This window comes from Hyperolius riggenbachi, chromosome 9 (assembly GCF_040937935.1).
Source record: "Hyperolius riggenbachi isolate aHypRig1 chromosome 9, aHypRig1.pri, whole genome shotgun sequence".
NCBI lineage: Eukaryota > Metazoa > Chordata > Amphibia > Anura > Hyperoliidae > Hyperolius > Hyperolius riggenbachi.
Window position 1 is genome coordinate 148,244,509 of NC_090654.1, and position 16,290 is coordinate 148,260,798.

At 45.0% G+C, this 16,290-nt stretch overlaps 1 protein-coding gene across 5 annotated transcripts in view; it reads left to right on the forward strand.

The window, feature by feature from the left end:
• The window catches only part of SUN2 (Sad1 and UNC84 domain containing 2), a 981,481-nt gene that overhangs the window by 822,591 nt on the left and 142,600 nt on the right, over positions 1–16,290 (forward strand). For 4 of the 5 annotated variants that reach the window (XM_068253600.1, XM_068253602.1, XM_068253603.1 and 1 more), the window contains one exon: positions 13,414–13,581. The exons of the other annotated variant lie outside the window; for it this stretch is intronic. In XM_068253600.1, coding sequence (XP_068109701.1) covers positions 13,414–13,581 — 168 coding nt within the window. The remainder of the gene's footprint in view (positions 1–13,413; positions 13,582–16,290) is intronic. 5 annotated transcript variants of the gene reach the window in all.

A 16,290-nucleotide genomic window follows, 5' to 3' on the forward strand; every position in this document is an offset into this window, starting at 1 on the left:
AATTAACTCAATTATGGTCAGCGAAAAGCTAACCAGTATCCTCAGAGATACCCACAAGAAGTTTGAGAAAATTTGGGATCCCTGGATCCGTCTAGAACAGGCATGGGCAAACTTGGCCCTCCAGCTGTTAAGGAACTACAAGTCCCACAATGCATTTGCCTTTATGAGTCATGACTGTGGCTGTGGGACTCCTGCAATGCATTGTGGGACTTGTAGTTCCTTAACAGCTGGAGGGCCAAGTTTGCCCATGCATGGTCTAGAACATCCAAGTCTGGAATCTTCTTCCATCACAAGGCTGTGAGGTGGACTTTTCCCCTTGTCTTCTCTTCCTTCTCTCTTCCTCTTTCCTCTTCTTCTTTCTCTCTCCCTCTTCTTACCCGGATGGCCCCCAGATTAAACTAATTGATATAACCTTTCCTGCCCTGCTTGTCGATTGCTGGACGACAGGCACCCAGGATTGTAATTGCATGGCCCGCTACTTACCTGGGCCCTCCCCATCCCTTTGATTCTCTTTAGCAAGCTTTAGATAGCTGGACTATGTCCTCTGAGGGCTCTTTGAAGTTTCCTGATAGTAGTGTTTATATTTTAATGATACAAATGACTATCTAGTTGTACTACTGAGGATTACTCCCTTCCCCCCTGTTATGTAATGTTTACATGATGAGCATACCTGTTCAAGATATTCCTTTTGTTCCCTCTGTGCTGATATGTTATGCACTGTTTGAATGGTTTAAAACCTTAACATTTCAATAAAACCTTTGAAAACAAAACTTAAAAACAAATGCACCCAAATACTGCGCTCATGCACAACAAATATATTGTAAATATATAGTTATTGATGCGCTATATGCGTTATAATAACATTGAAATGTCTCTTTAAGACTTTAAGACTACGACCAGTGTGCTTCACATATACAGTCTTTTATAGAGAATATAGGTAGTCGATCATTTAATTCTTGCACAGAAATACAGTCTCTTATTCAAACAGCTTGGGGATCCCCCCTTCAGGTATAGACTCACCGGATGGTGCTGCTTTCTGGGCCCGTATTCGCATTCGAGGTATCGGCCACCTCACAGCCTCACGGGCAGTTCACCACCTGGTCGTCTGTGGCATTATGTAAAAGAGTATACTCCACATTGCGTAAAAGCGTAAAAAAAGGTTTTTATTGTAAAAAAATTGCAAATAGGAACATATGCTTAAAAAGTAATGTCTCTTTAATAGTTACAAGCCAGCTGATCTCAGTTTGTTTAACAAGCAAAACCGCTATAGCGGCAAATGAGGGCATGCTATGAGTGTACTACATTCAACCAGGAATACTGCTGGTTGCAAAAAGTTATACCCCCGTAAAAGTAAATAGCTGGTCAGGAGCCACGGAGTGACGTCAGAGACGTGTGACGCCGGCCGAACGCGGCTGGATAGCACACGCGGGAGATTGTAACATTACATTCAGCCTGACCAGCTATTTACTTTTGCGGGGATATAACTTTTTGCAACCAGCGGTATTCCTGGTTGAGTGTAGTACACTCATAGCATCCCCTCATTTGCCACTATAGTGTTTTTTCTTGTTAAAGCGACACTTAAGTCAAACAAAAAAAAATGAGTTTTACTCACCTAGGGCTTCCATAAGCCCCCTGCAGCTGTCCGGTGCCCTCGCCGTCTCCCTCCGATCCTCCTGGCCCCGCCGGCAGCCACTTCCTGTTTCGGTGACAGGAGCTGACAGGCTGGGGATGCAAGTGATTTTTCGCGTTCCCAGACACATTAGCACCCTCTATGCTGCTATATGGTATATGATATATGCTATAGCAGCATAGATGGCACTATTGTGGCCAGGAACGCGAATAATCACTCGCGTCCCCAGCCTGTCAGCTCCTGTCACCGAAACAGGAAGTGGCTGCCGGCGGGAACAGGAGGATCGGAGGGAGATGGCGAGGGCACCGGACAGCTGCAGGGGGCTATTGGAAGCCCCAGGTGAGTAAAACTCATTTTTTTTTTACTTAAGTGTCCCTTTAAACAAACTGAGACCGGCTGGCTTGTAACTTTTAAAGAGACATTACTTTTAAGCATTTTGTTGCTATTTGCAACTTTTTTACAATAAAAACCTTTTGTTACGCTTTTACTCGATGTGGAGTATACTCTTTTACATGCAGCTACAGACGACCAGGTGGTGAGCTGCCAGTGAGGCTGCGAGGTGGCCGATACCTCGAATGCGAATACGGGCCCGGAAGGCTGCACCATCCGGTGAGTCTATACCTGAAGGGGAATCCCCCAGCTGTTTGAATAACAGACTGTATTTCTTTGGAAGAATTAAATGAGTGCCTACCTATATTCTCTATAAAACACAGTTAAAACTTGTTTTAGAACATAAAGAGAAATTAAAAAACGTGTCACCAAGCTGCCTGTGTCATCTGGTTATGTTCATGGCTGGCTGCGTAGTCACGCAGAAAAGAAAACAGTTGCGATAGTAGGAGCTGATGCAGTGCAGTGCCCGCTCCATGTATTAACAATATCAGCTTGTATAATCAGGGTCGGGGCAGGTTAACTCAAGAAAAGAGACTCTGTGTTTTCAGGACATGAGTAACATTTGCTTCATCTATCACTTTTAAGATGGCAGGGTATAGCAAAGTAAATTTCCAGTTGCGTTGACTGCAGGCCACCTTGAATTTTTGCCTCTTTTTTGAGACTTCCTAGGAAAAGTCATTAAAGATACGTAAATTTCTAGGTTTTGGCCATTTTACCTGTACACCCTCAGTATTTAATCATGACGACTCTCGGTGGCCGCTTGCGATCAGTGACACGTGTCGGGCCTACTCTGTGGGCTCTCTCGACCTTACACATATTTGGAAGCCCAGTTCTCATGGCATTCCTGAAAAAATAATTTCTGATATAGGGGTACAATTTGCTTCTCAGTTTTGACATTCTTTCTGTGCCAGATTAGCAATATCATTATAATTTTCTTCTAGCTTTCATCCTGAAATGAACGGTCAGACCGAAAGAACAACTCAATCATTGGAACAGTATTTACAAAGTTTTGTGTCTGGCAGGAAGAATGGGCCAATTATCTTCCATTCACAGAATTTGTGTTTAATAATTTGGTTAACTCTTCCACCAAGATGTCACCTTTTCAGGTAGTTACAGGACAGAATCCCAAATGTTTCTCTGGTCCAGTTTCGAATTTCCTGTATTAGAAGATTGGCTAACATGGATTTCTTCACGTTGGTCACAGGTGCAAGAAACTTTGCGAGACAAATAAGCATAGTACTAAGAAAATGTAATTTTTCCCAGGGTACTTAGTGTGGGTTTCCACTAGAAATATTCCCCTTTGTCAAACATCCCCTAAATTGTGTCCCAAATGTATTGGTCCATTCCCTGTCACTTAAAAAATTTATATAATATAACTTATAGGGTGAAACTTCCAAAGTCTGTTAGAGGAGTAGACTCATTCCATATGTCTTTGTTAAAATCCGCTGCCAATGCCTATCTTCACCACCCGTAGTGTTAGATGGGAAATCCAAGTATAAAGTGGAAAATCTTTCTGAGTCACCCAGAGTACGTAATTATTTACAGTATGTTATTGATTGGAAGGGTTATGGACCAGAGAAGTTGGGATCCAGATCGCCATGTACATGCAGAAGAGTTTATTCGAGAATTACATTCTCACCATCCATCATAAGATGGAGTGTTTGGAGATAATTTCTTAAGGGGGGTAATGTTACTTCTTCACCTCCTCCTCGTTCCACCGATTATTCAATGGCCTCCAAAGCTCGGCACCTCTGAAAGTCCTGCATGCTCACGTGAACTAACTCCCTATGACTGGGCGATGGGGGTACTTGGTGTTCCCCATGCTCTGTGGCACTGTCTCTGAACTAGGAAGTGGTTCACAGGTCCAGAGTCAATCATTAGAGGCAGGTTTAGCTTTCATTGACCGGCCATTGTGGGGAGATCTCCTGATTGGTGCTGTGCAGTATAAAAGTCTAGTTGGCACAGTTATAAGTTGCCTGGGATAGTGCTAGCTGCTAGGTATTCCTTGCTATAGCTTACTCATTGTCTGAATCCTTGCTTGAAGTGCTGCTTGTTTTTTGACTTGTCTGTTGTCTGGACCAACTCTCATCTGTTTGACCACTCTTCTGTCTCATCCCTGTATCTGTGTGATCTTATGTTTATGGCCTTTGGCTTGCTGACTACCAGATCGTTCACAATTAGGATTGACTGTCATCTGATTATACGTATATGACACCTGGCTTCCTGACTATGAGATTGTATGAATTGTGATCGGACATCTGTAACTCGCATGCATCATAGCTGTATGGGTACTGGTAGTACCATTGCCTTAGAGGCCTTTAGTCCCTATACCTTGTGCATTTAGGCCTGGGTGTAACCCAAGTCAGGCAGGCACACTTGTCTCCTGTTCAAGCACAGGGTGAAGATTACCTAAGTAGAATGGGGCATATTGACTGATATTAAAGCAGGTGGATCTGCTGGTCCTTACACCCAATCCTTGAAACTATTGGTATACGAGTTGTGAGTAGGTACCATTGGGTGAGTAGGGTGTATATATGATGAATTAAAGTCTTACCAGAGAATGGACCACTATTGCAAAAAAATGTAAAATTTAAAATAAATGTAAACACATACAAATAAGACATACATTTCTTTCAGAGTAAAATGAACCATAAATTACTTTTCTCCTATGTTGCTTTCACTTACAGTAGGTAGTAGAAATCTGGCAGAACCAACAGGTTTTGGACTAGTCCATCTCTTTATGGGCGATTCTCAGCATGGCCTTTATTCTTTATAAAGACATTGCCTAAAAATAATTTATACAGAGATGCTGGCCAGATTCCCTGTTCGCAGCACACTTTTTTTGGCAGTTAGATGGAGCAACTGCTATTCATTAACTGCTTTTGAAAATGAAGAAAGCCTTGATAATCCCCCATGAGCAGATGGTCTAGACCAAAATCAGTTTGATTTCTTTATTTTCATCTGTTAGATTTATATTACCTACTGTAAGTGACAGAAACCTAGGAAAAAAGTAATTTATGTCTCATTTTACGCTAAAAGAAATGTACTTCTAGTTTCTATGACATTTTATGATTTTCGCGATAGTGGTCCTGAAGGTTTATTGGACACCAATAAAAGATGACAGGATTTGCGGGACTCGCTCACTTCCTCAGGTCAATAATAAAATTGTCTTTGAGGGTAGCAAGCATGTACTTGGATCATCTAAGGCAAGGGTCCACATATTTTTTCGGTCAAGGGCCGGGTCAACATACTTCAGACTGCTGGGTGGCCAGAACATACATAAAATGATGTTGAAAAACATTACATTGAATCTAGGTATTGATTCCATCCCAATCATGCCCAGAGGAGAATTCCCAGCAGCAGCCATTCAGTCATGTGTCGTGCGGAGAACATCTTTGCTACAGACAGTGAAGCATACCAAGGTATGGACAGCACTGTCACCTGATGCAGAATTGGAATGACTGCTCACTGGCTTCTACAGTATGTGGATGGGTGATGCCAGCATTGCTATTCTATATGTGGGCTGTTGACATTCAACTGTGCAGTGAGCCACATTTATAAATTGTACTTTTTTGTGCTGGGTGGGGGCAGTGAAAAAGCCTCAGCGGGCCGCATTTGGCCCGCAGGCCTTAGTTTGAGGACCACTGGTCTAAGGATTAGAAATTTTCCACATGCATAATATTGTGGTTGCCTATTACCAACCCATGTATGTAAGTAGTATTTGTTTGCAACTTTTATCTCACTACCTAGAAATACAACACCTTATTGGCACTCTGTTTCTCTTGCTCAACACCTCAGTTTCATCCAATGGACACCCTTCATTTTAATGTGGGCTTAACCCCGCCCCCTGCCCTTTCAACCTCAGGAAGTTGTTCCCTTCTTCCTGGTATAAATTCTAGCAAAGTGTGCATGCAGGCTCGTTAACTGACGAAGGAGTGGATACGATGAAACGCGTCTTGACGATACCTGCACACTGTCACCCCAGAGAGCGACCTGACGTCCACTCATCATCTGGACCTACGCTGCCGCTGGCCACTGCAGCCCCAGGCTCTACTCTTATGAGGGGACGATTCTTTTCAAGGCTATAAGCCTCACTGAATGCCTGTCTGTTTCATATATCTAGTAAGTGCAAATTTGGATTTGCGCAGTTTTTATTGATTAAAAGGTATCACTGTAACGATCGGTGGGCGCAGAGAGTATCTGATTACCGGTGATCTGCAGTGTCACCGGAAATACAGATATATACCAGATTATAAGTGATCTGCAGTCTCACCGATAATCTGATATACAAACTAACCTCTGTTCACCTGAGTAGAGTGTAGTGTTTGGTGTAACAGTATCACTTTGAGGACTAGGCCTCAGTGCAGCAAGGAGTACTGCACAGATTCCTTCCGCAGACCTGAGCTCTCCAAGATGGGAGGAGTCAGACTGACAGTAGGAAGGATGTCTGAAAGTGACCCTCAGGAGAAGGGTCGCTAACAGAGCGAGGAACCGCCTCCAACGGTAAGGTCGGTTCTCGAGGTCGGATAAGCCAGGTCGTACACACACGGACAGATAAAGTACAAGATCAGGAGGCAAAGGCGGAGTCAAAGTACAGGCAGGGTTCAGCAACGGGGTATCAGATATATCGGGGTACAAAATCAGGAGGCAGAAGCAGAGTCAAGGAACGAGCCGGGGTTCGGCAACAGAGTATCAGAAATATCGAGGTACAAGATCAGAGTTCAGAAGGGTAGTCAAGGCAGGCAAAAGTCATAACAGATAATCACAATCAAACTAGTACTTTAGCTATCAACAGAATCTAGCTAAGTGTAGGATTACAGCTCCAGCTGGTCCCGGCACACTTGCGGATCTGACACGCCAGACAAAGAGCAAGTGAACAACCAGCAGTATATATACTCTAGGACCTTTCCAGGACCTCCCTAATTGCTGGTCCAATGAGAGCAGTGGAATTTGTCAGCTGACCCAGCTGGTCAGCCGACACCCTTCTAACTGCTATTTAAACTCTGCCTTTCTGCTCGCGCGCGTGTAAGTCTGAATCTTGGTGGACTATCAGTCCCAGCCACACCAGTACTGTCATGCAATGTATCTAGTGCGGGGGCCGCCTCTGATGCGGATTCCGCCGCACTGCCTATGCGGCATGCAGCGTTTTTTCCGCGTTGTGACGCCATGCTGGACGCGGAAACAGCCGCCTCACCTTGAGAGACGGCGGCATTTCCGCGTTTCCTTACAGTACCCCCCCCCCCGAGGAGTGGACTCCGGACAACTCCTACCAGGTTTCTCGGGATGTAAGGCATGAAACTCCCTTCTTAACTCGTCTGCATGCATGCGTGAACCCGGTACCCATTGTCTCTCCTCAATGCCGTACCCTTTCCAATGTACGAGGTACTGAACCGAGTTTTGAACCGTGCGGGAATCTAAAATCTTTTCCACTTCATATTCAGGTTGGGCATCTACTAACACAGGAGGAGGAGGAGTGGGACCCACCTGGACTGCGGGTTTAAGAAGTGATACGTGGAAGGACCTCACTCCCCGCATGCTGGTGGGAAGATCAACGGTATATGTGACCTCGTTGATCTTCCTAGCAACCGGGAATGGACCCACGAACCTGGGACCAAGTTTGTCAGAAGGTTGTCTCAGGGTCAAGTGACGTGTAGATACCCAGACCAAGTCCCCTGGTCTGAACCTCCACTCCACTGAGCGTTTTTTGTCAGCTTGACCCTTCTGACTCAAAAACGCCTTTTGTAAACTCTCTCTCACCGTGCGCCAAATGTCTTTAAAAGACCTCTGCCAGGCCTCCAGAGCTGGAAACGGGGTGGAGGCCACTGGAAATGGTGAGAACTTGGGCAATTTTCCAGACACAACCTGGAACGGAGAGAATCCGGTGGAAGAGCTTTTCAAATTATTTTGTGCGAACTCCGCGAAGGGCAGAAATTTAACCCAGTCGCTCTGCGTCTCCGCAACGTAGCACCTCAAAAATTGCTCCAATGACTGGTTGATTCTCTCCGTTTGCCCATTGGTCTGTGGGTGGTAGCCCGATGAAAATGACAGCTTCATGCCCATCTGTTGGCAGAATGCCCTCCAGAATCTAGAAACGAACTGGACTCCCCGATCCGACACTATGTTCTCCGGAATGCCGTGCAGCCGGAAGACATGTGTAATAAACAAGTCGGCCAATTCCTGGGCTGAGGGGAGTCCTTTCAAGGGCACGAAATGGGCCATTTTACTGAAGCGGTCGACTACCACCCAAATGACCGACATACCTTCTGACTTGGGAAGTTCGCCCACAAAATCCATGGACAAATGAGTCCATGGCTCACTCGGGGTGGGTAAAGGCTGCAAGGTACCCACAGGTGCCAGCCGGGAGGGTTTACTCTTAGCGCAAACTGCACACTCCCTAACGAACTCCTTGCAGTCTGCTGCTAAAGAAGGCCACCAGGCACACCTGGATACTAGATCCTGAGTTCTAGATGCCCCAGGGTGTCCCGCATTCTTGTGAGAATGAAACATCTGCAAAGTGCGGAGACGAAAGGGTAGGGGTACAAACATCACCCCTTCAGGTTTCCCTTCGGGGACATCCTGCTGAAAAGGCCTCAGGGTCTCTGTCCAGTCCTCCCAAGTCTCAGCTGCCGCTAACACTAGCCTCTGTGGGATAATGGACTCTGGGGCAGGAGGCTCGGCTGTCTCTGGCTCAAAGCATCTGGACAGAGCATCTGCCTTAACGTTCTTGCTGCCCGGGGTGTATGTAATCAGGAACCTGAACCTCGAAAAAAATAACGACCATCGAGCCTGACGGGGACTTAACCTCTTAGCCCCCTCGATGTATTCCAGGTTTTTGTGATCGGTGTATACCGTAATCATATGCTCTGCTCCTTCCAGCCAATGACGCCACTCCTCAAAGGCAAGTTTAATGGCAAGGAGCTCTCTGTTGCCTATATCGTAGTTTCTCTCTGCCGGAGAGAACCTACGAGAGAAATAGGCACAGGGATGTAATCTTCCCTGCAACCCTGATCGCTGAGACAGCACAGCCCCTACCCCGACCTCTGAGGCGTCCACCTCAACAATAAAGGGGTAAGAAGTGTCAACGTGCCTCAGAATGGGTGCTGAGCAAAACAAGTCTTTCAGAGTGGAGAATGCTCGTAGAGCTTCTGGAGTCCAGTGGTTAGTATCTGCCCCTTTTTTTGTAAGACTGGTGAGGGGTGAAATGACCGTGGAATACCCCTTTATGAACCTTCTGTAATAGTTCGCAAAGCCTAAGAACCGCTGTAAAGATTTTAACCCCACGGGTTGGGGCCACTCTAACACAGCAGAGACTTTGGCGGGATCCATACACAGGCCCGTGGTGGAAATAATGTAACCCAGAAAGGCGACAGATGTTACTTCGAAAATACATTTCTCAAGTTTAGCGTATAACGAGTTTTGTCTTAGTTTGCTGAGTACAAATTTCACATGCGTTCTGTGCTCAGAGAGGTTGTTGGAGAAAACAAGTATATCGTCTAGATAGACCAGCACGAATCTCCCCAACACCTCTCTGAAGACCTCGTTGATGAGTTCCTGGAAAACGGCCGGGGCATTACATAACCCAAAGGGCATCACTAGGTACTCGTAATGCCCGTCTGGCGTGTTAAAGGCCGTTTTCCACTCATCACCCTTTCTTATGCGTACCAGGTTGTACGCGCCCCGTAAATCCAGTTTTGAGAAGATCTTGGCGTCTGTGACCTGCGTAAATAAATCAAAATCAAAAGAGCGATGTGGGGGTAATTTGTCTGCTGCCTTGGGACAGAACACATCAGAATATTCTAAATATTGCTCAGGTACCCCTTGTACATGAACCCTGGTTTGGCCCAGTGTCACCTTCCCTAAACATTGCTGAAAGCAGCGTGCTGACCAAGAAACCAGTTGGCCGGTGGCCCAATCGATGTGCGGAGAATGAAGGTGCAACCATGGCATGCCGAGTATAATGGTGGAAGTAGACATATGCAACACAAAGAATTGTAATTTTTCCCAGTGCAGAACCCCTATGGTGACTCCCACCTCTGGTGTCTGAGACAGTGGGTGACTCCCTTGCAGAGGAGAGTCATCCACTGCCGTAACCTGGATGGGTGGTTGTACAGGTGTGAGTGGGATACCCAATTTCTTAGCAAACTCAAAATCCATAAAATTTGCCGCGGAGCCTGAATCGATAAAGGCTTCCGTGACCTCGGTTTTATCTTCCCACGTAATGGTGCAGGGAAGAAGCAACCGTTTTTCTTCTAAGGGTAAAAGTCGGACGCCCAGGGTGTTACCCCCTACCACTCCCAGGCGGTAGCGTTTTCCCGGCTTATTAGGGCAGTTTCGTACTATATGCCCCCCTTCAGCGCAATACAGACACAGCTGTTCGGTCATTCTCCGTCTTCGCTCCACCTGGGTCAATTTTGACCGACCAATCTGTATTGGCTCGGATGGAAGCAAGACCGGAGAAGACGAAACAGTAGGAGGTGGAATCACTGGGGCTGTGGCGTAAGACACCCCTCTGACACGGGAACTACCCCTGGTCTGCCTTTGGTAGCCCAGCCTGCGGTCGATCCGGATGGCCGCTGAGATGGCCTCATCGACTGTTCTGGGTTCGGGCTGACTTAACATCATGTCAGAGACCTCATCGGACAGCCCTGACAAGAAACAATCTAACAGGGCATGAGTGTCCCACCTGGCCGTAACTGACCACCTCCTAAACTCGGCCGCGTAATCTTCGACCGGACCTTCGCCTTGACGCAATAGCTTGAGCTTCCGCTCAGAAGTCGAGGCAAGGTCTGGATCGTCGTAAATTACCGCCATAGCCTTAAAGAATTCCTCTACAGAGGTAAGCGCTTTGTCTCCGGTGGGCAGGCTATATGCCCATGACTGGGAGTCGCCGGACAACAAAGTTTTAATAAACGTGACCCTCTGGGTCTCAGTACCCGAAGATTGGGGTCTCAACTCAAAATAGGAAAATACTCTACTCCTAAAATTCCGGAAGTCAGATCTGTGGCCGGAAAAGCTTTCAGGGACAGGCATACGTATGTCAGAGCTAGGAGAGGATCGCACATGATTCACTGATGTCTGGAGGGTTTGTACAGACCCTGATAGGGCATCAATAAGAGTTATGTGGGTGCCCAGTACTTGATTGATGTTGTCCACCGAAGCGGCAAGTACACCCAGACAATCAGTGTTTGCGTCCATTTTGTATTTGGGTCTGGCGTTCTGTAACGATCGGTGGGCGCAGAGAGTATCTGATTACCGGTGATCTGCAGTGTCACCGGAAATACAGATATATACCAGATTATAAGTGATCTGCAGTCTCACCGATAATCTGATATACAAACTAACCTCTGTTCACCTGAGTAGAGTGTAGTGTTTGGTGTAACAGTATCACTTTGAGGACTAGGCCTCAGTGCAGCAAGGAGTACTGCACAGATTCCTTCCGCAGACCTGAGCTCTCCAAGATGGGAGGAGTCAGACTGACAGTAGGAAGGATGTCTGAAAGTGACCCTCAGGAGAAGGGTCGCTAACAGAGCGAGGAACCGCCTCCAACGGTAAGGTCGGTTCTCGAGGTCGGATAAGCCAGGTCGTACACACACGGACAGATAAAGTACAAGATCAGGAGGCAAAGGCGGAGTCAAAGTACAGGCAGGGTTCAGCAACGGGGTATCAGATATATCGGGGTACAAAATCAGGAGGCAGAAGCAGAGTCAAGGAACGAGCCGGGGTTCGGCAACAGAGTATCAGAAATATCGAGGTACAAGATCAGAGTTCAGAAGGGTAGTCAAGGCAGGCAAAAGTCATAACAGATAATCACAATCAAACTAGTACTTTAGCTATCAACAGAATCTAGCTAAGTGTAGGATTACAGCTCCAGCTGGTCCCGGCACACTTGCGGATCTGACTACGGATCTGGGTGCTCCCACATGTGTGATCGCACGCCAGACAAAGAGCAAGTGAACAACCAGCAGTATATATACTCTAGGACCTTTCCAGGACCTCCCTAATTGCTGGTCCAATGAGAGCAGTGGAATTTGTCAGCTGACCCAGCTGGTCAGCCGACACCCTTCTAACTGCTATTTAAACTCTGCCTTTCTGCTCGCGCGCGTGTAAGTCTGAATCTTGGTGGACTATCAGTCCCAGCCACACCAGTACTGTCATGCAATGTATCTAGTGCGGGGGCCGCCTCTGATGCGGATTCCGCCGCACTGCCTATGCGGCATGCAGCGTTTTTTCCGCGTTGTGACGCCATGCTGGACGCGGAAACAGCCGCCTCACCTTGAGAGACGGCGGCATTTCCGCGTTTCCTTACAATCACACTACGGAGCGCTCCTCCTGTTCTGTTTCCTTTTATCTTATAATATTGTGGTTGTCTATTAGCAACCCATGTATGTAAGTAGTATTTGTTTGCAACTTGTATCTCACTACCTAGAAATACAACACCTTATTGGCACTCTGTTCTCTTGCTCAACACCTCAGTTTCATCCAATGGACACCCTGCATTTTAAATTATTGGGAATGTTTAACTAAACAGATATCGGATGTATCTGCTTCTAAAGATGCCCATTCATTACTCTATTTGCGGCATCAATATTCCACAGATTTGATTATAATTATCAAATCTGGCAGAGATCTTGGCCGCCCATTCGTCTTGTTTGATTTTGGACAGAAATCAATCCAAATGACAATCGATCTGGCATGCTGGAAATATGTTTTTTTTTAAAAGGGCGTGTTCTGGTGTGCGACAGTAGCAGTGTTCAATTTTCCAACAGAACCCCCTCAGAACGAGTGATGAGTGTTATAGAGTAGTTATGGATCACCTGTCACCTCCTCTATTTCCCAGTGTGTTCTCTCCATTACTGCCAGGGCACTTATACCCCATGACCTGACGGCACATACAAGGTCTTGCATGTGCCACTTCATCAAGGGGTACTGGCAATAGAAAGAAAACGGGTCACTGGAGAAGGTGTGCCAGCAGACCAGTGAACCAAAACTACACTGCAACACTCACCACGGGTCCAGAGGGGTGCACATTACATGGAGAAGACCAGGGGGCATGGCAGGCAGAGGTGGCTGCACAAATTCCTGAAATCATTTGGAAAGCTGTGTGCAGATGAGTGGCAGCATCAGAGAGGGATCTATCTGATGTTTGAATTGTCTGCCTCATCTGCCAATGTGTGGGCACCTTAACTTATTTAACCATTTTCAGACCACTCTGGCATCTGCTTATCGGATGCCCTGAAACCACTGTAACAATTTTTAAAGATATTTTCAGAGCATTACCCAGGCTTGAAGATTTCTACCAAAACTTAGTGCAGTTTAATATTTTGGCATTCTTTTTTATGAACAATTTTTTAGTTTACATATTGATGACTTTGTTTATATCATTGTGATTGTAGCCTGATTCAAACCCAGGAAACTGTTGGGCTTTCCGTGGATCACAGGGCTATGTGGTGATTCATCTGTCTAGTCGTATCCGTCCAACAGCTGTCACCCTGGATCACATCCCTCGTTCTTTGTCACCTAAATCCACAATTTCAAGCGCTCCGAAAGATTTTTCTGTTTATGTAAGTATATACTATTTTTTTTCCTGTTTGCTCAAAGAAAACCATATTATTATTATTATTGATTTATAAAGCGCCAAAATATTTTATCTTGCTGTACAAAGTAAGAAACAAACATGGGGTACATAATAATACAGACAATGGTGTACACCAATATACAAGATACATAATTAGTGACAAAATACAAAAAACGATACAAAATACAGAATTGGTAATGACAGTGATAAAAGTAACAAGATAAATAAAATGTATAATGATTTCCAAGACACAAAAGGGGGAGGGAGCCCTGCTTTTGTGAGCTTACAATCTAAAGGATTCACATCTAAATCTAATATCCACTTGCTTTATTATCACCAGTGACATACTATAAGCAAAATCAGTCCATTTAATATGATGGTCTAAAGAAGTTTCTCTTGAAGAAAAATAAGGGAGATGGAGGGAGGGAGAAGTTTTAAAGTAGAGGTGCCTTGCAAGCACCATGTCCACTAGTGGTGCACCCCAGTCGGGTGCCTGAAAATTAAGAGGGAAGGTTTGAAATTATTCTCTAGGTCCTCATCTTGATTCTTTTTCTGTTTCTCTTGTGTTGCTGGGTCTTTTTTTTTTTTTATTGGCTAGAATAGTCTCGTGTTTGCTTGCTTTTAATGGTGTCTCAGAAGCAACCACCCGCATTCATCCTCTGTGGCTGGCAAATATCACCAACCCCACCTCTATTTATGCCTCCAGTCAAATAAGGCTAGCTTACATCAGACACAGCGAGGAAAGGTCTAGCAAGGAAAGGATGGGAAAACTGCTGCCTGAGGCAAACTTGTGAGGATTGAGGATGCACCCGCCCCCCCCCCTCCCCGACAATTAGCACCACACATTTATAGCAGCGGTGCGATAAAACAAAAATACCTTCAGTATAGGTAGGTAGGAGGTAGGTGGCCAGGTATAGGAATCCAGTTACAGGTGCCCCCACTATAGGCTAGCCAGGTAAGTGCCACCACTATAGGTATCCAGGTATAGTTGCCCTCAGTATAGGTAGCCAGTATAGTTGCCCCCCCCCATATAGTTGACCCAGTATAGGTAGCCACCAGTATAGGTAGCCAATATAGTTACCCCAGTATAGGTAGCCAGGTAGGTGCCTCAAGTACAGGTAGCCAGCCATCATTATAGGTATCCAGTATATTTACCCCCAGTATAGGTAGCCAGTGTTGGAATTTAAGTATGATATGCTTGAATTCAGGGCCCTCAGTTACTTAAGATAACTGGTTTTAGTAAAAAGACTTGCTATGCAGAGTGTCTCTTTAAATGACATAGACATTTGGAGAAATTACAGTTCTGAGGTTTCATAGCACTTTCTGTGTGTCTTCTACAAGGCCGTAGAAGCGATATCAGCGCATATGCCAAACTGGTTGTCTGCAGCGTTCACAAAACAGGACCCATTGTTATGAAAACATTCTGACAGTACATAAAACAATGGTCCTGGGACATATTACCTCATTTTCGGGGTATTAAAGGAGGAAAAGCCATATTTGGCTTTTCCCATCTGAGCAGGTGCGGGCAGTGTTATCCATCACATGCTCTTATCAGCCAATTGCAGGCATGGGATGCGATGGGTGACTGGTCCGTCCCTGCCGGGTGATGTCAAAGTTAACTCTTTTGAGGCTAGTATAAAATAGCCGACATGGGCTCCAGAGAGCCACTTCCACTTTCTTCTAGTTACTCCTACTTCTATTCATTTCCTAATTTCTTGTAACGTCACTTATCTGTATAGTTGCCCCAATATAGGTAGCCAGTATAGTTGCCCACATTATAGGTGGAAGCAGTAAAAAAGGGCGCATATGGCTAATGGACAAAAAGGGCGCCGCCATAGACTGCAATGCAAAATATCAGCTATTGGGCGCCCGACAGGAAATTTGTTCACCCGAGAAATAGGGTTGCAAAAGTTTTCTTGTACAGTACAACAGTATAAGGTTTATTACAAATATCGTTTACAAATTCGTTTGTGTTTTACTTATTTTTCGTTTTTAAATTTCGCTTATAGGAGGTTTTACTTATTTTTCCGTTTTTAAATTTCGCTTTCAGGACTGTAACAAGTAAATTTTCGTTTACACTTATTTTATCATTTTAAAATTCGTTTTCATATGTATAATGCTTAAATATGGTTTTCAACCATATTCTATTAGAAATACATCGCTTTTGGTATTAACTTTTTTAACGTTATTTAGACTTATAATGTTTCGATTATAGTTTTCAGATTTATTAACTTACTAATAAATCGCTATATCGTACGTGATTGTAAGGCTATTTATTCTAATATATATATATATATATATATATATATATATATATATATATATATATATATATATATATTTTTTTTTCTATTTACAGTGTAATATTATTAATGTGTACGTGATTTTAAGGCTATTTATTCTATTACAAATATATACATTATTCTATTCATGTTATTTATAGTGAAGTATTTTAAGGATTAAATATATTATTGTTTATATGTGTGTAAGGGTGTTTGTGCAATGGGGACGGTTAGGGTTAGGCACCACCAGGGGGATGGTTAGGGTAAGGCACCACCAGGGGGATGTTAGGGTAAGGCATCACCAGGGGGATGGTTAGGTTTAGGCACCACCAGGTGGGTGGTTAGGGTTAGGCACCACCAGGGTGGTGGTTAGGGTTAGGCACCACCAGGGGGGTGGTTAGGGTTAGGCACCA